Source organism: Henckelia pumila, chromosome 3, assembly GCF_033568475.1.
Source record: "Henckelia pumila isolate YLH828 chromosome 3, ASM3356847v2, whole genome shotgun sequence".
Lineage (NCBI taxonomy): Eukaryota > Viridiplantae > Streptophyta > Magnoliopsida > Lamiales > Gesneriaceae > Henckelia > Henckelia pumila.
Window position 1 is genome coordinate 44681782 of NC_133122.1, and position 24814 is coordinate 44706595.

The 24814-nt window shown below is 37.8% G+C and overlaps 1 protein-coding gene across 1 annotated transcript; it reads right to left on the minus strand.

The window, feature by feature from the left end:
* Window positions 1–891: 891 nt before the first annotated feature.
* On the minus strand, window positions 892–24365 carry LOC140886513 (DNA gyrase subunit A, chloroplastic/mitochondrial). Its single transcript, XM_073293111.1, has 27 exons — window positions 23877–24365; window positions 21715–21784; window positions 21506–21571; window positions 21105–21206; window positions 20686–20730; window positions 20522–20620; window positions 20314–20400; window positions 19536–19606; window positions 18560–18668; window positions 18385–18447; window positions 16370–16435; window positions 16115–16203; window positions 8358–8406; window positions 6896–6982; window positions 6543–6636; window positions 6093–6163; window positions 5917–6006; window positions 5319–5444; window positions 5079–5236; window positions 3789–3870; window positions 3535–3699; window positions 3362–3463; window positions 3032–3165; window positions 2468–2588; window positions 2242–2296; window positions 2065–2164; window positions 892–1284 (listed from the first exon to the last, which is right to left on the minus strand). Exons 1-27 carry the CDS (start codon window positions 24278–24280, stop codon window positions 1173–1175), a joined length of 2817 nt encoding a protein of 938 aa, XP_073149212.1. The 5' UTR covers window positions 24281–24365; the 3' UTR covers window positions 892–1172.
* Window positions 24366–24814: the final 449 nt, after the last annotated feature.

Consider the following 24814-nt stretch of genomic DNA (forward strand, 5'->3'; position numbering starts at 1 on the left):
GATAATTATATAATAAAATATCTATACATTAATATTCAATAAATTAATAATGTCTCTCAGATATTTATTCTTTCGGTCCCAACTTGAGCTAACTTGATCAATTAATAAGATGATAATTTTGTGGAAACCCTTTTATAAATATATATGATAAATCAATAATAATAAAATTATTGGCATATGGCATTTTATAGTGAATTATGATTATAATATTATTTGTTACCTTGAAATCTAGTTATATTTATCCATAACTTTTCCACTTTTTATCCAAAAGCTTCGATATTGGTTCTCGAACTACAATTAAAATTGTGAACATATGACTCTTTCTTTTCGCAAAATTGGTTCTAGAAATACTTGCACACATTCTAGAGCGAATTATTTGATTAACCAATATAATTTAATTATTTAATAATGAAAAACAAGGAAGCACTTAACTATTTTTATAAATATTGTAAAATTAATTATAATTTTTTCTTGAATCGAAAAAAAAACTTTACAGTGATAAATTATTAATTCATCGATTAATTAATACATCTCCAAATCAATTTATAGAAAGGTCCACCAAATTTTCTATTCAAATACTGTACACAGAAAAATCAACAAACAGCATCTCCCGGAACATACAAGCTTTGATCTGGTATATGAAAGAAAAGCTTGTGTTTGACGTTATTCTTGCCAATTGGAATTTGGCTTTATTATTATCATTGTTATTATTATTATTATTATTATTATTATTAGTAGTAGTAGTATTATTATTTGGACCGAATTTGGACTTAGGTTCACTCGACTTTTTCGAGCTAGCTCATATAACGATTGATTCGTATTCAAAATTATCAAATGTGAGCCCACGGTGGACGTACTTTCGAATCAGCTCAGTGCAAGTGACAGATTGTCTTCCTACAAGAAATCAATTCCCTTCTCTTTGAACAAAACAATTCTCGTGCTATGTTATACAAGGCGACAGGCCAAAAGGCAAAGGAAACGGGATCAGAAGTAAACGTTTTCCTCTTAACTTGCAGCATAATAAGACAGAAACCTTCTATTAAGCTACATAAAGAGAGGTCCATATGGCAAAATACTACAAGAATATAGTATTTACAGAGTTTACATACCATCCATCATGGCTAGCCCAACCAAGAGAGAAAGAACTTAAAATTTCCATTTAAATATCATCTTCACGCTTCAGCATCAGCAGCCGGAACTTCTTCAGACTCTACTTCTGCTGCTGATATCAGGGAAGCTGATTGAATTTTTCCAGCATGCTCGAGGCGCATCAATATCACTCCTCTGGAAAAGAAGTGAAAGCAGCGGAAAAGGAGGTGAGAAAAGTCAGAAAATGAGAGCTAAATGATCGACACCACCTCCAGCAACTAAGTGATCTGAATTCCAGTTGCGATCCTAAACCCTGTGCCACTACAAAAATGTACTCGATTGTGCAAGGGGATATCATGTCAAATAAACTAAACTTATATTTCTGCGACATCATCTTCACATTACTAATACAGTATGTGCACAGGTTCTATTTTTCAGGAAAATGAGTGAATGGGAATTGGGAGCATGAGCACAATATGTGATTTAGTTACCACTCAGATTTCTCTTACCGTTGAACAAAGGAACACGGGTTGGGTATTTGGTTTATGTGGTTATTTGGTGGGAACATATATTTTTTTCAATCTAGAATGCAGATTTTGAACTTTCATCTCTAAGTAGAGTGAGAGTGATGTATTTTTTACATGTGCACTTAAAAAAACACTACTTTTTACATTTACGAGACCTAGATCATGTCTATCTCGAGTCAAACAAGGTTGGGTTATTACAAGACCATTTTGAATGAGGGGGGATCAATTCTTAAAAGTAGCTTGGCGTGTCCGGCCAGCCTGCTTCACATAATCAAGAGAAGACAGCACAATGATAATAAATTACATTTACTAGCAAATGGGTTTCTTGTTTGGTTATTGATACTCGAAGGCAGACAAGAAAAGTTGATCATGTTTACAAGAGAATCACTACATTTCAGATAACAGGTGTACTAAACAATAGAAAATCAGGAAAAAGAACTCATAATACCTTGCATATCGAGACTGAATGGAGATGTCCCTAACCTTGATCCTGTTCACAGTTCCACTTTGGCTGACCAACACAACTTGTTCATCATTCTCTCCATCTTCTGCTCAGAATCCATTCATGTTACTTGCGTATTCCATTATTGATTAGAATAACATACCAAGTTGAAGAACGCATTACCTCCTACAGAGAACCCAACTACAAAAACGGCAGCCAGACGATCTTCAGAGGAAAACTGCACCATTACAGCACATAATGAGCATGTAACAACAGAATTTAACTGATCTTTATAGTATGGAGTATGGACTGTGTATTATTGTTGCTTAAGCTAACTGTTCTCTCTCCCAAAGGAGGGAACAAAATCGATGATCTTTTTTATTTATCCCCCGATGAGAAGGAAACCCACCTTATAACCCTTCAGACCAACTCTATTCAATGGTGACATTCGAAAGCTGCTAAGAGGAACTCTTTTGCCAAAGCCACTTTCAGATATGAACAGCAGCCACGGACCGCTTAAGCTCCTACCACTAACCAAATAAACCAAGAAACAGTTGGCAAACTTCTAATGATAAATTATAATTAAATTATAACCAAGAAACAGTTGTAGATCTTTAATGACAAATTATAACTAAAAAAACAGGAAGCGACAAGTGAAAGTCTAATCTCATACAAAGACAAATAGAAACAACATCACTAACCACTCTTGAGTTTAAAATCTTACCATAGTACAGCAATAGGATAATCTACAAGGAGATGATGCTCGAACGCAGACAAAAAATGTAATATTGAGCAGCAAAAATAGATGTATACTAGCACTATTACTATATAAATCATACATGGAAACAAGAAATAATACATTTAAGAACTACAATCAACCACGCTATATAAAGATGCTTTTTCAAGAAATTTGTCAAATAATATGTTGCTCAAGTGGTGAAGTGTCATTTTCAAAATAAGATTGAGAAATTACTGAGTCTGCTGCATTTCTGAGTTTTCTTGTTTTTTGCACAAAGATGCTGGGATCAGGTCCATGCTTGCCATTTTATCCCCTTGTTTGAGTCTCATGGCAACTGCACCTCTCGTGTTCCTTCCAAGCGCTCTAACCTAGAAAACAAATCATTGGAACAGAGTAAAGACAGATCAAATAGTTTAATGTAAGGCCAGGCGCATAATCACCCGTCACAGATGATATTAATGGCTGCGAAAACAGGAATGTTTGTACAACTCCAGTTCCAATATTTATCTCCCACCCAAAAAAATGACATCAGGCCAATAGTTTAGATGAGTATTATAAACTTGCATTCTCACAAGCACACAGAATGACCATTCCATTCTGAGACGCCATGGCTACAAAATCATTATTTGTACAGCGCCTCACCCATTTCAATTCATCACTGGGAACCTGAAATTTCCAAGTTAGGTTTCAGACCTAAAAAATATCAAAAAATTCAAGGAACAGGGACATGGGCAAACCAGCTGAATTGCTATGATTCCGGTTGATCTTATTGATGAGAAGTAATTCAAAGAAACTTTTTTGACGTATCCGTTCATGGTTAGCATCATAAGGTACTGATCTGCTTCAAATTCACTCACAGGAATGATGGAAGTTATTCTCTCGCCATCAGATAAGGACAAGATCTGGATTTAGAGTAAAATATTAACCACAAAAAATATAATATGAGAATTTAAAAAGACAAACTAAAAGATCAAGTAGAGCAAGACAATACCTGGACTAGTGGTGTACCAGCACCAGCTCTGTTGCATTCGGGAATTCTATAGGCACGAGCTGAGTACACCGTTCCTTTATCACTGTGGAAATTTTAAACACAGGTTAAGTAATGTCATACTAATCATAACACAACCAGGTTACCCCTCTGGAAACTCACAGACAAATGCATAAACTGAAACTGATGTTATGGTGAAAGCTTTAGCTCAGAGAAGGTAGTGGTGATGTCTATCAATAAAAAACAAATCACAAAAGATAAAGTTATCTTTTTATATATGATACCATTTTAATATGGATTTATGAAAAATACTCCATAATTCCACATTTGCCCAACAGAGTATATAGCCCTAGTCGCGGGATTTTTTCCCAATCAAACTTTATCACTTCCACAATCTAAATTACAGCAAAGTTTTGAATCTATGTACCAAACCTGCAATCAACGGATCAGGGATCTCATTTCTAAACTCAGAAATTCTACACATTTTCCTTTTCTCCAGATAAGATTGTAATATTTTAGCTCTAAGTTATAATCATTTTCAGGATGAATGAAGCGACGAAAATCATTCATTTTGTTCAATATTCTTTCACATCATAACCTTGGGTTCACTTTTTTAATACGAAATTAAGATTGAAAGGGAGCCATAGTAGCCCAAGAATGTCATGTTGATAACCTAGCTAAGATCAATCTTCCATATGCATACCAGTTTGAAAGGGTAAGCGAAAGGAAAATATGAGACGTTTTATCCTCCTAAACCTACATGGTTGTAATTGCAGACCTGTAAATCTCATGGCAACATGACAATACAGATATTCTCAAGAGCATTCTTAAGTCCGTATATTTCCGATCTAACCATTAAATTCGATAAACAATTCTTTTGGTAGGCTTTATGATAATCAATTAACATCTATAATGTTCTATACATATCTAGAGGAGTAAGAAGTCGTATATTATCTCCAACACATGCAAAAGATATCTAAAATGTCATATAGATTGTGTTGCTATTTCAGCGTGGCCCTCATTTACATTTGTGAAGCAGGATTTAGCAGGAAGCAGAGGATGTGTGTTTTATCCGAGATTGTGGTAAAGAAACTCTACAATTTCCAAATTGATTCAAAAAATATGATGAATTTCTTTCATGAAACAAGTTTTAGATGGGTGAGTTTCCAACACGAGACAAGTTTTAGACATTAAAATCTGATGTTAAGCAAGTAAAGTTGAACAAAAAAAGAATAATAAACAAATTTCTACTCATAAAAACAAAACTAATAGAGAGAAAGTCGATGCAAATACCTGAAGTACAAAACGTGATCATGGGTACGACAAACAATAAAATCAGACATCGCATCATTTACTCTCAGCTTCCCTACTGATTTCCCAATAGTCCCACGGTTTTGGAGATTAAAAGTATCAGGCCTCATTCTTTTTAGATAACCTTTTTCGCTGAGGGCCTGTAAGTGGAAGCAAGAACCTCTGGAAGCACAAACAAAATGGACAATTTTATTATAAAAAAGAACAAGGTAGGTGAAGTACCAGTAGCATTTCCTCATTTGGGATAACATCAATATCTTCAACTTGACCATTGTAGCTGTCTTCCAGCATTGATCGCCGTGGAGTAGAAAATTTATTCTTTATTTCAACCGCTTCTTCTTCTATCAACTACAATGAAACATGAACAACTTGATAAAATGGAAATTCACTAACTTAAAGTTGACGCCAAAGATGACACGAAATGGAACTGCCAGCACTCAAGAAATGCATACACGGGCTAAACAATCAAGACAATTACAATAAAATGAAGACAAAGAAAAACAGTCTTTGGCATCCCAAGGAAAGCGGCTTCACTGGCCTTTTGTTAGGTCAAATTAGCAAACAAAAAAATCATCAAACAGAATTTGTTCTTGTAGATGGATAACAATTGTTAAGCAGTGAACTTCGACACTCCAGTATACGATAAGCCGGATGCAACATCAAAAAGAAGAAAAAGAGGGAAAAGAAAACTGTAAACAAAATACAAATAAATCCCTTCACTCACTTGACATAAACTCATAAGCATGGCCATGGAATTGGAGCTTGCAAGGATACAACTTCACTTGAATAAAAGAAAAAAGAAACTCTATGAGAAAAAAACCTTTAGTATTTGTCTTTTACTTGAGAGAAGTTCGTGTAGCTTCGTAATTTGTTCAGTCAAAGACTTTCCCTCATCAACAAACTTATTTTTCTGCATAACACCATAGAGAAAGCAGTCAATATTAGACAAATACCACACACACATGTGGAAAATAGAGGAATCACAAGATAAAGCACCTCAAGAAATGTAAGCCTTCGAAGGCTTATATCTAAAATTGCTTCTGCTTGCTTGTCAGTCAAGTTGAACTCTGCGACAAAATAAACTTTTTTGTTAACTATAAAGCAACAGACATTTCAGCAATAACAAATTTTCGAACATCCAGCAGAATTAAATGGTCCTCAATCAACTTAGTACAGAAAGACGCACAAAGACCAAAGGAAACAATGAAAATACAGTAAACATGAATCATGCAATCCAAAACCCAAACCGACCACTTTGTACCAAGGTATTAATTAAACACAACTCAGCACTTAAAAATCACTGTGTCAACAAAAATGTTGAAACTTATAGAATCGGGAACAAAATGGATGGTTTATTCATTTCCTTAACTTCTGTAGTATTTGGAAGACGAGCCTACAAAATAATTTTTTTTACAAAGCAACAAGTTAGAGAGAAAAACGACTTGCCTCTTTGTAAATGATCAGATGCTAATACATGGGTTGGTGCCCTTCTGATTATGTTGATGACTTTGTCCAGATTATCAAGTCCTGTTATGATACCCTTTGTTCCCACACCAAACAGAAATGTATATCAGCAACGAATATGACAAAACAATTGCGGCTAATGATAAATACCAGAAGACAATCAACCTTTTCCATTCATTACTAAATAACAGGTGACAACAGAAATCTCTTTACTTCTTAAGACATGATAATTCAAGGAGTCATTTGCTCTATCATACTCGCTTTTGCACAATTCAGAAAATGAATCTGGTTGTTACTTAGTAATACAATTAAACTTTGAATTTGTAAGGTTATACCTCAACAATATGATAACGATCCTGTGCTTGTGAGAGTTTAAATTTAGCACGCCTTTCAACCACAGAACATCTAAAATCCAAAAATGCCTGTACGGATAAAAGAACATTTATATAAAACTATTTTCATACACATCAACTTTAACCTAGTGCTAAATACAGAGAGAGGTAGGGTGGGTGAGAATGTGTATGTGTGGGAAACGGCATTGTACGCCATGTATAAGACATCACAAAAATTCAGAACCACCAGAACACAAGATAATGAATAGCAATTGATAGGAAAACAAGAACTGACACTCCAGTCCACACATCTAAATTCCTAAACTTTTGTGCCAACATAAGCATTTTAGTGCTTCGTTCCTAATAATAAAGGACGACAAATTTTAAACCATGGAAAGGAAACAGTGTGATCCAATGCACAAAAAGAGCAATAGCAACGAGTCAAATAAAGAAATATATGCAGCAGAGGCATTCGAAATCAATTCATGCCTAGAAAAGTCAATGCACTCATCAATCGATCCCCATAGAGAGAGAGTGGATTAACCATATAGATTTATCACAACTACCAGAAGCTATAACAAACCCTTGGTCTCAAGTTAGTTTTCAACAAGTTTCTTTTACTTGACAATTCTTCCCACTCAGTGGATACTGAACTTGCGTTCTAATTTAATGCTTTGTAATGCTTTGATTTTTTTTGTTAGCGTGTTTGCTATTGATCAACAAAGCATAATATTGTCCTCTACATGGTATGGCCTAATTTCCATCTTGTGCAAAGCTTCCAGAAAATAGTTTTTGAATTATTCTAAAATACACGCGGTGTACTTTTATTGATGTATATATTAAGGGTGGTTTCAATCCATTGTTCTCAATCATTTCACACCACATCTTTAAGTCAAATACTGAATAGGCCCCCAAAGGACAAGATGCTCCATACTTATCAACAAATTCCGATTTCCACAAGTAAAAAATTCTAAAAGACACGTGAAAGTATGTTCCTTGGTCAGCCAACATATAAATCCTTTATCTAAAGATACTCAACCTTAGTAAACTGTTATATGTAAAATCCACCATTTTCTTGATACATTGACACATAAAATTTTGATCCTTGTCTTATTATTTATACGTTATTTACAGCTTAATATTGTAATGCTAATGCTAATGCTAATGCTAATGCTAATGCGAAACAGTCGTGTGCAGTAAAAATGAACACGCATAAAAATTTCAATCAATCAACCAGTTCTTAAATTTCTGATGATGGCAAGTCAGTAGGACTTTTTGATTTCACCATCCAAGATACTGAATCAATATCTTTTAACGTATAAGGTTCATGATAAGAACTCAATTTTGTCAGTCAATAGCTAAATGAATACAGAAAAATAAATGAACAATGTGATTCAAAATATCAAGTGAATGCTCATAAACCTCCACAAACGTATCAAAGTATATAGAAATGAGTGCTTGTAACCTGAAGAATTTCCTTTAAACCCATCTGTTTAGGTTGACCATCGAGAATTCTGAGACGAAGAATTTGAGAAGGGTAAGTACAGAAGAAACATATTTTAAATTAATCTGCAGAGATGGGCAATCTAAGCGAATAGGATTAATAGTAGATCATAAAGGAGGAAATATTGCATTCCAACAATATACATTTGAAGAAAAATAGAAAATAAACGTAAATAATATGAAACAATGACATAAAATAACATCATGCAAAAAATATTCCCCACGGGATTTCCACAAATAAAGGAAAAATGCCATCACCATTGCGAGGAGTGACTAAATGTCTTTCTGCAAAAAAAAAAAAAAAAAGTCTTTCTGCAAAACATCTTTTTTTTTTTATAGGAAACATATGTATTATATATAAATGAAAATGATAGATTACAAAAAGTGGACCAGCGATCCACGCTAGCTAGCTATATTCAAAGCCAAAAAGGGCCTCTAACAATCTAGATCAAAGCCAATTTTCAATCCCTATACAAGTCTAACATAGACAAAGATTTAAAGTTAGAACCCTTGAGAGCCCACGTGGCAACTCTCAATTTGATTTTATCCCAAGTTTCCTTCTCTGATTCTTCACTATCTTCAAAAACTCTTCCGTTCCTCTCCAACCATATCGACCAACACACGCAATGAACCACTACTAGCCAAAGAACTCTCCTTTTTTCACCTAGCAAACCTCCTAGATCAGTGGCAAAAAGATCTTTCGTTGTTTTCGGGATTACCCAAGATAATCCCAATTCCTTGAGGACCAGGTTCCACAAGTTCCCTGAATACGGGCAATGAATAATCATGTGATCTTGAGTTTCTCCTCCCTGCTTGCATAGCACACACCTGTTTGGGCTAAGGGACATGTTTGGGAGCCTCTTTTGAATCAAGTCGCAGGTAGGCAATCTTTCCAACGCAGCTGTCCATGAGAAAATCTGAACCTTTGTCGGAATAGCGGCTTTCCAGATTGGGTAGAAAAGAGGGAAGCTTGGGAAACGCTCCTCTGGAAAGAAAGACTCGAAGAAGGACTTTACCGAAAAGACTCCGGAACTGTCCCAAACCCATTTCCTCACATCCTCCGCTCCCTCTACTAAGTTCACCCCCCTCAAAACTTCCAGCAGGTTACCTAGCTGGCTCAATTCAGCATCCCTCAAATCGCGTCTAAGATGCAAGTTCCAGGTCAAAGAGTTAGAGGAAAAAGACGAGTCTCGACAGACGAAAAAAGAAATCTGCCTATTGTGCTCCCTAGATATCTGAAAGAGATTAGGAAAGAGGTCCTTAAAACTAGAATTCCCCACCCAGCAATCTTCCCAGAATCGAAATCTATCTCCCCCTAGAACCACTGCCCTCACAGAGTGACTGAAAGCCATATACGTCCTTGATATGAATTTCCACGGACTTCTAAACGTGTTATGTCTAGCCAATCCCGCATCCCATCCATTCTCTTGAACTCCGTATTTGCTCGCTATGATTTTCTTCCAAAAAGTGTCCCCCTCCGACGAAAATCTCCACCACCATTTACCCAACAGAACCTTGTTCCGAAGGCATAGGTTACCTATTCCCAATCCTCCTCTATCTTTAGGTCTACAAACTTTGTCCCAGCCTACCAGGTGGCAATGAGCCTCCCCATCCGGTCCATCCCACAAGAAGTTCCGCATAAGTTTCTCCATATCCTCTGCAACTCCTCTTGGGATCCGAAACAACGACAAGTAGTACACGGGGAGGGCACTCATTACTGCCGAGATTAGCGTTAGTCTGCCACCTCTCGAAAGGAAAGCTTTCTTCCATCCAGCTAGCCTTTTGGACATCTTAAAGGTTACTGGCTCCCAGAATGAGACCCTTAAGGGGTTCCCTCCCAATGGCACTCTTAGGTATTGAATGGGCCATGCTTCCACCCCACAGCCGATCTCCCTAGCCAACCCTTCCTCCACTTCTTTATCACAATTACAGCTCAAGAGTGCACTTTTGTCCTTATTGATTTTCAAACCGGACATATCACAAAAAACAACCAGAATATCCATCAACAGCCTCACGTGATCCTCATTAAGCGCAAAAAACAAAGCGTCATCGGCAAATTGAATGTGAGAGACCTCAACTCTATCCCTCCCTATCTCCCAACCTCTAAAGATGTTTAACGCCTTTGCCTTGTCAATCAAGCGTCCCAAAACATCCGCCACCAAGTTAAATAAGAACGGGGACAGCGGGTCTCCCTGTCGTAACCCTTTCTCCCCCTTAAAAGTACCAGTCGGTCTCCCGTTGACAATAACCGAAAACTTAACATTGTTGAGGCATCCATTAATCCATTTCCTCCATCTATTCCCAAATCCTTTCTTAAGGAGAACAAAATCCAGAAATCTCCAATTAACGTTGTCATATGCCTTCTCAAAGTCAGCCTTGAAAACCCAGCCTTTTTTCTTTTTCATTCTGAATTCCTCCACTGTCTCATTCGCTATCAAACAGCAATCCAAGATTTGACGGCCTTCAATGAAGGCACTCTGTGAATGTGCAATTGTGATCTCAAGCACCTTCTTAAGACGCGAAGCTAGCACCTTAGCGATTATCTTGTAAAGACTAGTGACTAGGCTAATCGGTCTAAAGTTCCTAATGCGTAGTGACTCTTTCTTTTTTGGGACCAAACAAATGTATGTCTCATTCGTTACTCCATTCACAACACCACCCTCATAAAATTCCTTAAACACTCTCTTTAAGTCCTCTTTAATCGTTTGCCAACACTCCTTATAAACTTCCATTGAGAAACCATCCGGTCCCGGAGCTTTTGATCCTTCACAATCAAACACTGCTTTTTTAATTTCCTCCTCCATAAAAGGTAGCTCGAGCTTCTCCATAGAATCTCCATCAATTGCGCTCCATTCTACCCCTTCAATACCCCACCCCCCTCTCTCTGGTTCGCTATAGAGTTTTGTGAAAAACTCTATAATTGCTGATCTGATAATTTCTTTATTGGAGCTCACAGTTCTGTCTTCCAATTCCAACCTCTCTATACTTGTCCTGCTTCTCCTTTGGCTAAGTAACGAATGGAAAAACTTTGAGTTGCAGTCCCCTTCCTTTAACCATTTGACTTTTGCCTTCTGGGCTTCCATTTGCAATTTCCTACATGTTAACTCCTCTAACTCAGCTTTGACAGCTCTACTTTCCTCCGCCACATTATCCGATCCCGTACCTTCCCATTCTTGAGTATCCAGCATTTGAATCTTGTTTTCCAGCTCATATCTCCTCATGTCTAGGTTTCCAAAAGTTTGTACATTCCACCTCTTAATCTCCGATTTCGTTCCCTTCAGTTTGCTCATAAATCTGTAGCCTTCCCAGCCTTGAGGATTTTGACTCGACCACCAGTTGGTGAATTCCTCCTTGAAGGTTTTGTGCTTAAGCCAAATATTTTCAAATCTGAAGGGTGTAGGCCCCCACTCTTCCTTCGATGTATTCAGGATCAAAGGAAAGTGATCGGAAGTAATTCTCGGTAGCACTGATTGCCTACCGCACCCAAACACCTCTTTCCATCCCCCCGATAGCAAGAATCTATCCAGCCTACACCAAATGGGTGAAGCCCTCATATTTGACCAAGTGAATTTTGCGTTCAACAAGGAAGGATCATACAGTTCTAGCTCGTTAATCAAAGCGTCAAAGGCTCTCATGCTACTGGTTAAAGTGCTGCTGTTCATTTTCTCGCTCAATGTTCTGACCACATTGAAATCTCCACCTACACACCATAACGGGCCACAAATCTCCTTCAAACCTGCTAATTCATCCCAAAAAATCTGTCGAGCTCTTGGTTCGCATGGCCCGTAGACTGCCGAAAACCACCACGTTGAGTTGGTATCCTTTACTATTTCAATAGATACAGAAAATTCCCCAATCAAATTATCCTTCACTATCACCGTCCGGGGATCCCACGCCACCAAAATGCCTCCAGATCTGCCCAACGCCGGTAATTCCACCCATTCTATAAATCTTGATTTCCAGAGGCTTGCTAAGTACCTCCTGTCCACCCGCTGTCTTTTAGTTTCCAAAAGGACCACTACATCCGGTTTCTCTCTACGTAGTATTGTTCTGATCAGCCCTCTCCTACTGCTCGAGCCTCCCCCTCTAATGTTCCATGAGAAAATCCGCATAAAACAACTGTATCGCCCTAAGTAGACCACACCTTGGGACTCTTTAATTTAAGACCACAGCCTCTGGAATTCCAAAGCTGACTCTTCGCACCTCCAATTTATCGAGACAATCTTTGATTAATTCCTCCTTGACAGCCGCCGAAACCCCAGCCTCCTCCTTTCTTGCTCGCTCCTCCGACATTAATGGCTTATCATTCACCCTTGGCCTTGGTTCTACCCCCCCTGCACCTACCCCCCTCCCAACAGAAGACAAAAGATTTGAAGGGTTAAAAGGGCTGGGATTGACTAGAATCGCCAACGGATCCGACTTGGGTTCAGAATCGCTCACGTGTCCCTGTGAAGGAATAGAGTACGAACCTGTGTCTGTTGCGAAGATGCCCCTCATGTCCTCGAGACATGAGCTTGACGGGGAATTGACAAGGGAGTCGCCTACTACTGAACTATCGGTGAACGAATCAGAATCCTCCGAAGACAAATCGCCCCCTGTTTCTTGAAGAATCTCATCCTCAATAATCCCCAAGCAGTCACTTGTATGACCTTGTAAACCAATTCCTAACGGGTCTGTGTACCAATTCCCTTCACTGTTCCCAGCGTTTCCTGCAGCTCTTTCTTGTCTTCTTGAGTACACAAACTTAAAATGTGGAGATGAAGGACTCTCCAACCCTTTGCCCTTCTCTTTAGAATTTGTCTCTGTCGTAGCCTCTTCAAACGCCCTCAAGGGCTGAATTATTCTTCGTTGAAATTCGCCCACCACTTTTGGGCATAACCTTTTCAGAATTTTGACTTGACAACCTCCTAGAATAGGTTCTGAAGCCCATGATCTATCACTGCTGCCTCCTGCTTCCAAAGGGGTTCGATGCGGAATCCCCTTATCTGAAATATTCTCCACTATCACGTCCTTTTCACTATTCCGGTTGTTAACAACTACTTGCCCCTTAAGCTTATCTGCTAGATGCACTGTTTCAGTCTTTTTCAGTCCTTGTTCACCATCGACTTCCAAAGAGGGATCCTTTCCTAATTCCACTGCTTCCTTCCCTGCTCGTCGTCCTATTATCCCTTTAGGTCCGTTCATCACTGCTTGAGCGTAAGAGCGCTTTTCATAATACTCATAAGCTGCTGGGTTGACCGTTACCACTTCAAGTCGCACCATCAAGAGGCCTCGAGGTGTTGGAATTTGCACAAAGCCGTTGATGAATCCTCCTTGTGGCCCGACCACCTTAATTTTGGCAGCCGACAAGTCTCGAAGAAAGATGGTGTCTTGGCTAATATCCAGTAATCCTCCGCACAGTTCCCCCACACTCCTGAATAGATCATTTGACCATAAATCCCAAGGCAAGCCAAAGATCCTCACCCAGCTATTGCAGCAAGCAAACATCTCTACTTCTCTATTGACCTCTGCTCTCCAACCTTCAAAAAACAGCGTCACCCCTCTATCAAAATAGCCTTTCTTCAACCCCACAAAATAAGACGCCTCCTCTGCATTTCTAGGCCACCATGCTGCCTTATTGGCCTGGAATGGAAATATCTCTATCTTTCTCTTAACATCCTGACTTAAAACAGAAACCACCGCCTCCCAAGAAATATTGACCCGTGCCTTGGTGATGATGATAGCTTTCTGCCACTCCTTTACTGAGCAGGGGCGGATATTCTCGTTAGCCCAGAGGTCTCGCGTTTCCATGTTCTCCATCTTCTTGGTTTCTCGCTGCTTAGAAAAGTCGACCCCCTTTCTATCTCTGCCATAAGCCGAGGCATTGGTGTTCTCCCTTTGTAAAAAGAAGCGTAGATGATTGGCCAGCTTAATCCAGCCACCCTCTGCACGACCACTGGGGATGATTACACGCTGCTTGACACCCCCCTGCGCTATTTTCAACACTTCCAGAAACCTGCCTCTATTGTTGAAGTAATTGTGCGTGGATACCACAGCTTCCTGCCCTCTGAACTTGTTGAAAACGGGGCTAGAGTTAGGATTCTTTATGAACTCCCAAAGTTTCGCCCAAAGCCACTTCGCAGAGATGACGTCTAACTCCAGGGGGAAACTCGCTTTCCTCGTTCTTTCGATCAGGCAAATCGAAGCCCCTTTCTGGCCCTTTCTGATAATGAACAGCTTCTGTTCGATTCTGACATCCTTCGTCACTTGTGTAGACCTTCTCTTGTAGGACCCCGATCTGTACTGCTTCTTCGCTTGTGTAGACCTTCTCTTGTAGAACCCCGATCTGTACTGCCCACGCCCAACCCACCTCGGCATCGTAGTCGGAAATGCTCGTCGGTTCGAAGTCAAAGTAAAGCTGGAAAAAGAAAGAAGAGAGGTTCTAGGAAGGAAGCGAAAAAAGGGTTCGGGATTAGTAGGGAGATGGGAGGCAGGGAGGAGAGAGAAGAAAAGGGCGGGAAGAAGAGTTAAGGGCTATGGCCGGTCGGATCTATGGTCGGAAATCTGAAGGGAAGAAGGAGGGAGATGGGCTAGGCGTAGACATCGCGACGGGAGGGTTTTTTAGAGAGATATCATCAGATGGTTCACTTATATCTTTCTGCAAAACATCTAGCTCTAACAAGAGATTAAAAGACACTATTAGCAACATGTAATGGCCTTGACCACACCCCTTTTTAAAACAAAAACTTCTGCCATTTTACGAAAAAAATGAAGGTATGTCTTAACCAAATGCCTCTGTCCTTTATCATATTACATGTTGATTTGACGATTCTATGTATAATCGAGATATATTAAAAAAACCATCTTAACTATTGATTTTCAACAGTTTCCATAACATTTCAAATTAAGAAATGGAAGTCAAATGAAAAGTAACAAACACCTCAAATATATACCTGTAAGACTTCATATCTCCTCCATTCAATAATACTATAAAAATGCCCTCATGGGTAATATGAAGTACCTCATTGTGTTTCTCCATCGGGATTCAAATTCCTATAACTCTTAACATAAAAATGAATCTGTTTATGAACTAAGACCTAAAAAGGTGTCAAGCCAGAAGAAGATGCAGTGTCCAATTTGCATCAGGGCTCACTAGGCAGTTGATGCATCCTCACCCAAAAACTTGTATTTTTTAAAATACAAGTTGGACTTTAGAAGTGACTTTCTTATGTCAATAGTGATATTTGGTTGCCAACAAACAGCAAGATGTAAGACATAAGGTCATGTCAGACGTGAAATAATGTCATTTATGATTACCGACTATTAAAATTTAAAATTGTGAGAGAGGAATTCTCAGAGATCACCATAAAACCTTACAAGGATAAGTCATGAATAAAACTGAAATTATTTCTGAAGAATGAATAACATGGACATACACAAAATAACAAGTCACAATGACAGTAGGCAAGATCCCTTAGTTAAGTTACCATCAAGCTTTGTGAGGAGTAGAAAACAATATCTTGAACCTTAGTACATAAACATAAATTACAAGAGGTAGGTTGCCAATGTAAACTGACAACAGCCAGCAGAAAAACTCCAATCGATATCGATATACTAAGGGAATAGTGCACATGAACATTGAACATCTCTCTTTGTAAACACTTAAACAGATGAATTTGCATTGCTATAAATGATGTATCTAGAGCAAGAAGCTATAAAACTACTTTATTAAATACTTACCCCACCATGTTGCAGCTAAATGTAGATTGCAGAGCTGTTTGACGATAAAGACTATTCAAGACAATGGATGGATCTGATCCCCTCTTAATCTGGAAATTTGGGAGACAAAGCAAAAACAATTCAAGGACAGAGATAAACCCCAAAAACCTCAAATATCATAAGGATTATTCAGTATAACTGAAAATTGAGAATGTAAATACTCGTGTTTTCAACTAAAAAAATAGAATACAAGTTCATAAACAAAACATGAACTACCTCAATGACTATGCGCATTCCAGATCGATCACTTTCATCACGTATGTCACTTATTCCTTCCAAAGCCTAACAAAAGCTCAAAACCTCAACATAAATTAGTATAACATAATTTGAATGAAAGTAAGAAGCTAAATGCATGAAAAAAAAAGAAACAATTCAGTGAGCCAGCCTGAAATACCAGACAGCAATGCGCCAAAACAACCAGTTTTGACTCCAGCAGTTCAGCGCTGAGTGGGAGAGCAAGGCCAAAACTCTTCTTTTTTTTTTATAAGAAACTTTATATATTATATACGAGGATACAATCTTACAAAAGGCGGACAAGATATCCGCTAATTACTAAGAAATTAACAGCTCCTTAATCATATCAACAAAAAACAAAAAACCAATCCCTTAATAAATCCGAGATTGCCAAATTCTGAAATGCTTTAAAAGATCTACTCAACATAGCAATTTGTATCTTAATCTTTTCCCAGCAGTCTTCCGCCGTTTAAAGAATTTGAAACAAAATGAGAAATATGCATATTATTTTTTTTTTATAAGAAACAAATATATTAATATTAAAATAGGGAAAATCAATATAAGAGGTGGACCAGCGGTCCACAAAGTGCCAAAACAGAACACACCAGAAATATGCATATTATGTGCATAAGAAATATGAAACAAAGCTGGAAATAGATCCCGAAACGAAGACTCCCCCCACCACCTATCTTCCCAGAACCTCACTTCGGTCCCCCCTCTAACCACCGCCCATACCAAAGGTTGAAAGCCAAGTAAGACCTAGAAATAAATTTCCATGGGCTCCTAAACGTAACATTTCTAGCCAATCCAGCATCCCAACCATTATCTTTCGAATGTGTCCTTTTCAGTGATGATTAATGGGAGACCAAAGGGTAAATTGGTTGCTTTGTTTGGATGGAACACCCTTTGTTACTTGCTATTCAAAGTTTCCTTACTATTCAAAGTTTCCAACTTAGGATACTTTTAAGATTTAAATGTTTTTCTCTTTGGAATTCAGAAGGTAAGCATAACAATGGCCCCAACAAGCCCAATCATTTTAAATGTTTTTCTCTAGGGGAAGGTAAGCATAACACTGGCCCCAACAAAGCCCAATCACAAACATACATTCGACCAGCTTGTAATGTCTGGCTGGAAAGGAACAAGCGAATTTTCGAAGATATAGCGGACTCAGGTGAAATGTGTTGGGCGAAAGATCAAGTTGTGAGCTTCTATGTGGATTCCGAATCCTAAAGAGTTAGCTATGTTCTCGGTTTTAGGCTTTGTCAAAGATTGAGGCTTAATATGTTGTTGATATGTCTTGAGTTTTAGGGCTCCGTGAACAGATATCTTATCCACTTTTTGTAATTATCACATGAGTTTATATTATATTATATATATATATATATATATATGTAATATGATCTTGTTTCTTATTCAAAAAACATGTATATCCCCATTTACAAGTAAAGATTATCATGAAACCTGGAGTATCACTATTTGTCAGATTCTAAAAGAAAACCGAGAGTATAAATGGCATAGGATAGCATGTTTGTATTTCTATCAACCACCACCCTGGCAAAGTAATACATGACAACATGCAGGTAAAAACTAAAAAGTTATATAACATTCAAATAGGTGGAATTCAGCTCATGGACATTTATAAACAAAAAACATCCATGAAAAACAAATAGAAGCATCAACCAGGGTACACCCAAACATTTTAAATCTGGAGCCAATTTCACATGTTTAAAGGCATTAGACAAAAGATAATAATTAGCAGCAATCATTCGATGTCCAAGTAAATCTAATATGAACATGACCTACAATAAAATGAAACATTAACAGATCACAAGTCATTTCCACCAAACAGGCGAACACCATCAATGGGGTCATTAAAATATGACTCGTATTACATGCATATATTACGCACACAATATAATCATGTCTGCAGGCTGGCAATAACAAAAAGCAGAACTTAAAATATTTGAAAAAGACAACCAATCATAGTAATTACAAACCTTATTCTCCACAAGTTCCGCGATTTTCTCAACAAGAGATGCTTTGTTAGTCTGATATGGAACCTGTTAAATATGAAATGAATTTGTGATTGACATAGTGACATTCAACTGAAATTCCAATTAAAATTGGGAAAATAAAAGTATTTGAAAATTAATATTAAACCATCAAAGAAACCTCTTTTATTATAATTGCTGAACGTTTGGTTTTGGAATCAATTAATTCAACATCAGTCTTGCCTCTGATTACGACACGACCTCGTCCAGTTCGGTATGCCTCTAAAATGCTTGAAAAAATGAATAAGATATTAAAAAAACCAACCATGTAGTGGATCAACAGGAATAAATAAGAACTAAAAGGTAATGCTGTGTTAAGGAATGGATTTAAGCAATTGATAAACAAAAAATCAACTCGTCAAATTCACAGTCAACTGAGAACAAAAACCATTATGCTGTCATCAGCATGAAAAACAATTTCAACCTCCACAAGAGGTTCAAAGCAAACAAGTAACAAGTCTTCATGCAAGTGGCCAAGAGAAAGACATGATACACTTTTCCCCACCTCATAGCACTTGAACTCATCGAATAACAATAAATGCGACAGGTTGCCATCCAACTGCTTTCCCTCAACTTCAGAAATAGAGGTCATCTATAAGAATTACATCCCACCTGGCACCTAGTAACAGCTCCAAATGTACAGCAGGTGTCCATGGATAATATCTTACCATGCACATGAACCAATTGAAGACACGTGAATGCATGCAAGGCAAAAAAACACTCATAACACTAAAATACAATATATTATCATTTTATCCTAGGTATGCCACATGTTGAGATGTATCTCATCGGTTGGATAGAATTCCTGGGAGTTTCTTATATAGACAAGGACAACCTTCCTCTCTTGAGCTAACTTTTGGGGTTGAGTTAGATCAAAGTCCATTTCTTAACACCAAATCAGGCTAAATTCATCTTCTTTTCATATTCTGTCACAGTTTATTTTTTATTGAACTTAAGAAGAAAGTCTCAAAAGATGGACAATAGCATGGTTTATGTGTCTCCTAAAGGGCACATGTTATGTATAAACAATACTTCTAAAACTGAAAAACTTGTTTTGCACTCGGTTTCGTTCAAGAAAGGAGGGGATAATAACTTACCCTACATTTCCCATTATTGTTCCCCCAGTTGGGAAATCAGGTCCCGGCATGTACTCTAGCAATTCTTGCAACTGTTATGCCACACATGCATGAGATACAAAAGAAGAGTCAAGACTCAAGACCAATTTTTACACAATATTTAACAGTCTTGATCCCAATATTTAATTCAACATAGATCACAACCATATAAAGATACTCAAAAAACTAAAGGAATAAACAATAGCATGCCATGATAACGCTGTAGAAACCTTTGCGTCAATGAAACATCTTTATTCATGTGAAACTCAAAGCTGCAGTACTGCGAAGTACTGAAATCTTGCTCTTTTCCCTCATTTTCTTTTCATTATATGCTGCTATGGAAGGCTTGGGATAATGTGACTTATGCAGTACAGTACAAATAAACACTACATTAACAACTTTAATTTCATAACCAGATTGTCCCTAAAGAAAGAAAAGTACTACATAGTTTTACATTTTTATAAATATAAATTTCTGGGAGGGTCTTCGTGGTCAACGCTATACTGTGAGAATATTACACCAGACAAGACGGTATGATTCAACAGATTTTGCAGGGCCATATATATTAACCTTTTCAGACTATAAGGAGAAAATCGCGGACTAGATGTTTACAGTTACTTACATAACTCACTAAAAACAAAGTAGGAACCACGTAGATGGAATAGGAAGGGCCACATTAAAAGTTTAGAAATTAATTTAAAGTTTATGTAAAAAAATGTAAAGGAAATCTGGAGATATGGATTATGACATTAAACGTTACCGTTGCCTCAGGATTGTGAATCAAGACAGATAGTGCATCTACAAGCTCCTCAAGATTATGTGGTGGGATATTTGTCGCCATTCCTACCTGAGGGCAAAATACATTAGATTTATACATTGATGTTGAAATAAGGAATCCCAAATCAACCATCCAGAACATGAAAAGTAATATAAATGGCAATAAAACATATAAGAGGTCAAAATCATACCGCAATCCCAGAAGCACCATTCAGCAACAAATGGGGTATGCGTGCCGGAAGCAAAGATGGTTCTTTTTGAGAGTTGTCAAAATTTGGAACAAAATCAACCTACAGCAAACAAAAATGTTGTTCAAAATTGCAAACTAAAATGCAATTCAAAAGAGGGCACTGACAGTATCTTGTTCCAGGTCCACCAAAAGCATAGCCTCCGTAAGTGCCTGAGGAAACAACCATGAAATATGAATGTCCATCAAATACCCAAAAAAAAAAAAAACAAAAAAAAATGCTCAAAGACATCAGTAGCAAGCAAGAAAAACAATTAATTTCAAAGAGGATCACACGCAGAATGTATGTGCAAAGGTAAGATGATAAATATTTACACATGAATAACCCAGGCTACAGAAGCTTCAAGAGAAGGGGAAACTTTATATTCAGCAAGTTCACCTCTCATTGGTGACAAACTACATTAATGACATCTTGAGACGAGTCAGTTATCAACGCTTGGCAACACTCCTCAAAACCAAGTCTTGCTAAAGATCAGTGCCAATATAAACAGTTACATAAACGAGAAAATAAATATATACCACCATACCTCCAGTCTGCACTCAGTATACCGCATTGCAGCAGCAGGATCAGCATCGATTGATCCAAAGTTTCCATGCCCGCGAATTAGAGGGAATCGCAAGGAAAAATCCTAGAAAGTACAGATTATAGTATTAATGAAATTGATGAAAAAAATATAAATACTCAACAAGGTAAAATTATTATGAGACATAAATCACCACTGTGTCCTTGAAATTCATTTCTGGTCTAACTACATAATCACGACAATCTAAATCAATTCATGTGGGAATTCCCCCAGCATTAGGTCTCAGAACAATAAAAGTAGCATTTAATTCTTGAATGGTGAGATTATCAGCTGTGAATCGACGAAATATAAAAATTTACAGTATCAGTTGCATTTTCAAATTAATTGATCCACATAAATGGTACCTGAGCCATTCGGACCAATGAATCATACACAGCATTGTCTCCATGGGGATGAAACTTACCAAGAACCTGCAATTGAATCAAACAACATTAAAAGAACATTCCAGTGCGAATACTATTATGTGGCCATGATTAAACAAAATGAGGCACGTAATATAGGGGTAAAAACTTCCTATAACAAGACAAATGACTCTTTTAAAATGAAATACAACCTCACCAACAACTCTTGCACACTTCTTGTGAGGTTTCTTCGATGAAAGACCTAATTCATGCATTGCATATCTGTTCAAATAATAAGTAAAAACTTTTTTAACTCCAATGAAAGCTTAAGTTTCAGCATAGAGTTCATAAAATAGTATAGATCAGTTGATAAACAGCTTTTTACAAGCGTAAAACAACAGCTAACAGGTATTAAATATTTTTTTTTTATAAGAAACGTAAGATATTATATAAATAATATAAGATTGATTACAAAGGTGAACCAGTGGTCCACAGCTAATACTAATCTAAGACGAGAAAACAAACTACTTCAATACTAAACTCCAATCTCTATACAAATCTGAAATCATAAACGATCGGAATTCTGATAAATTATGTAACCAAGCTGCTACTGATAACTTAACCCTGTCCCAAACTTCTCCAACCGAAACTTCTTTATCCTCGAAGATCCTGCTATTCCTTTCCAACCAAACTGACCAACAAACGCAATGAGTTATAGCTGCCCACAGAATTCTGCCCTTGCTACCCAGGGAGTCCCCCAAATCTGCCTTGAACAGATCCCTGGTGGACTTTGGTGTCACCCACAACAATCCTAACTCCTTAAGCACCAGCCACCAAAGAGAGCTTGAGAAAGGGCAGTGGACCAACATATGGTCCTGACTCTCTCCTCCTTTCTTGCACAGCACACACCAATTAGGATTGAGAGAACATTTTGGAAACCTCCTTTGGATCAAGTCGCAAGTCGGCAATCTACCCAACACCGCAATCCATGAGAAAACCTTTACTTTGTAAGGTATCGGAACTTTCCAAATAGCATTAAAAAGATCAAAATTGGGGAACGATGCTTCTGGAAAAAAAGAATCAAAAAAGGATTTCACTGAAAACACTCCTGAAGCGTCCCGAACCCAAACCCTCACATCGTCTACTCCCTCCTCTAAACTAACCCTGTCCAAAATCTCCATTAAATTGATGAACTCACTCACCTCCTCATCTCTAAGATCGCGACGAAAAATTAAATTCCAGGAAAAAGGATCTAAAGAAGAAAGTGAAATTCTGGAACGGAAATGAGAAATGGGCTTATTATGACCTCGAGAGATCTGGAAAAGCAGAGGGAAGAGCCTATCAAAAGAGGACAGCCCCACCCAACAGTCCTCCCAAAATCTAACTCTATCTCCCCCTTTAACCACTAACCTCACTGATTGAATAAAAGCCGGATAAATTCTAGATATGAACTATACACAAGAAAACCCAAAATAAGCGTAGAATGACATCACTTTAGCATTCAAATGCAAAAGCAACACCAATATGTGTCACAGTTGCGTTCAGGAAGCTTTGGTATTCCAATAACAGAAAGTTAGTTTAAAGATGTTCTGCGTGGTACTAGCGCTCCCAGCAAGCAAGTTCTTTTTTAGTTCTCCTGCTCCAGCGGTTACAGTTGTTGAACTCAATATTCTTCTCTATTATTGAGTAATTACTAATTTATAAAACAAAAAAATAGTTGGGATATGTTTTCTTTATTTGTCCGTTCCTTATTCTGTTTTTTTTACACGCAATCCCCGTGATATATCAGCTTCCACAATAATTATATTTGCAGCACTAAAAAGAAGTTCTCAATTTACAAAAGCATCTATAAAATGCGGTGCGTCATGTTTCTAACAGTTGCTATTCTTTCAAAATAATGGAATCATTTGCATTGAGTTGAAGTTAAATTGATGTCTAATTATTTCTTCATGATACTTGAAATAGTACTCAAGAATGCAGTGCAAAAAATAAACTAAAAAATTAATCATCCAGCTAAGTAACAAAAATTATAACAATTTTGTAAGTCACAATTCACACTACTAAACTCAGTAAAGCTCCAAGCCAACAACAGAAAAATACATACAATAGCACCAACAACCATTATTTTTAGTATGGTTACCCAAGTGCAGGCTAATCAAATGCTTTATGTCGTTACAAAACCACCATATTTATCACCACCCCAACACCTACAACATAAGTTCAACATCATCCTCCCCATTTTCTTCCACATATTCATTGTTTTCCGCACATGCCGTAAAATATTGCACTTATCCAGCACCAGTACGCCAAACAAGCGACTATGGGGAAATATTATCCAACATAAAACTTATTACATCGTAACAACGAAGCTTACAATATTCTCCTGTGGACGGGTTTCAAACCATCTCTGACATCAGGCAAAGCCCGACCTAAAAGCACGGACATTGCGTAAGCCATGTAAGCTTCCGTGGCCTCCTTGTGCAGCTCAGTGACGACTACTCTACCCTCGCCTCCGCCCCCATTTCCGTCTCTCTGACTCACCGCCAGTACTCCACCATTGCCTTCCTCGCGCTCATCCTCCCTCCGCCTCGAAGATGAAGCCTTCACGGCAAAGAACCTCCGCCGGTCCTTGGCTACAAACTGGGCCCTATCCGCCAGAGGGAACCGGGTCGGGCCGGCAAGGAACGCTAGCTGGCGGTGAGAAGCGCGGAGCATACGAAATCCAGTAGCGAAAGCCATGGAAAAATCGGGTGGGGTTCGGATGCAATGCGCATTCATGCCATGAAGAAGATTGAGCAGAGTAAGTTTCGTTGTCTGAAGTACAGAGAAAGTGATGTAATGTAAATGTAAAACCCTAAACTTGGGGTTTTGCCCGCCAAGTTCTCGATTATGTTCTAGCGCACGTGAGTTACACGTGCATTTCGTTCAAAAAATTATATCTAATCAAAACTAAAATATTGATTTAACAAGATTTGTTGGTAGACTGAAGTATTATTTTATCTTGTATATTCACATTTATGTTACATGTCAATCCAACTCATTTTTATAATAAAAAATATATTTTTGACATAAAAAAATAATATTTTTTTCATAATTTGAATTGAACAAGAGATTCGTAATTTGTAAAACCGTCTCATGTGTTTTTTATCTAAATTAGTTTCCTATTTCTCACCTTACAGTTGTTTGGAAAATTGTGTTTCTGAAGTAATAACTGGAATATGAACTGAACGTTTGGTGCTATTTTGGGGAAATGTTTATTATTAACTTAGACGTAGAATCATGTTATTATCCGAGTGGCATTACATCACAATT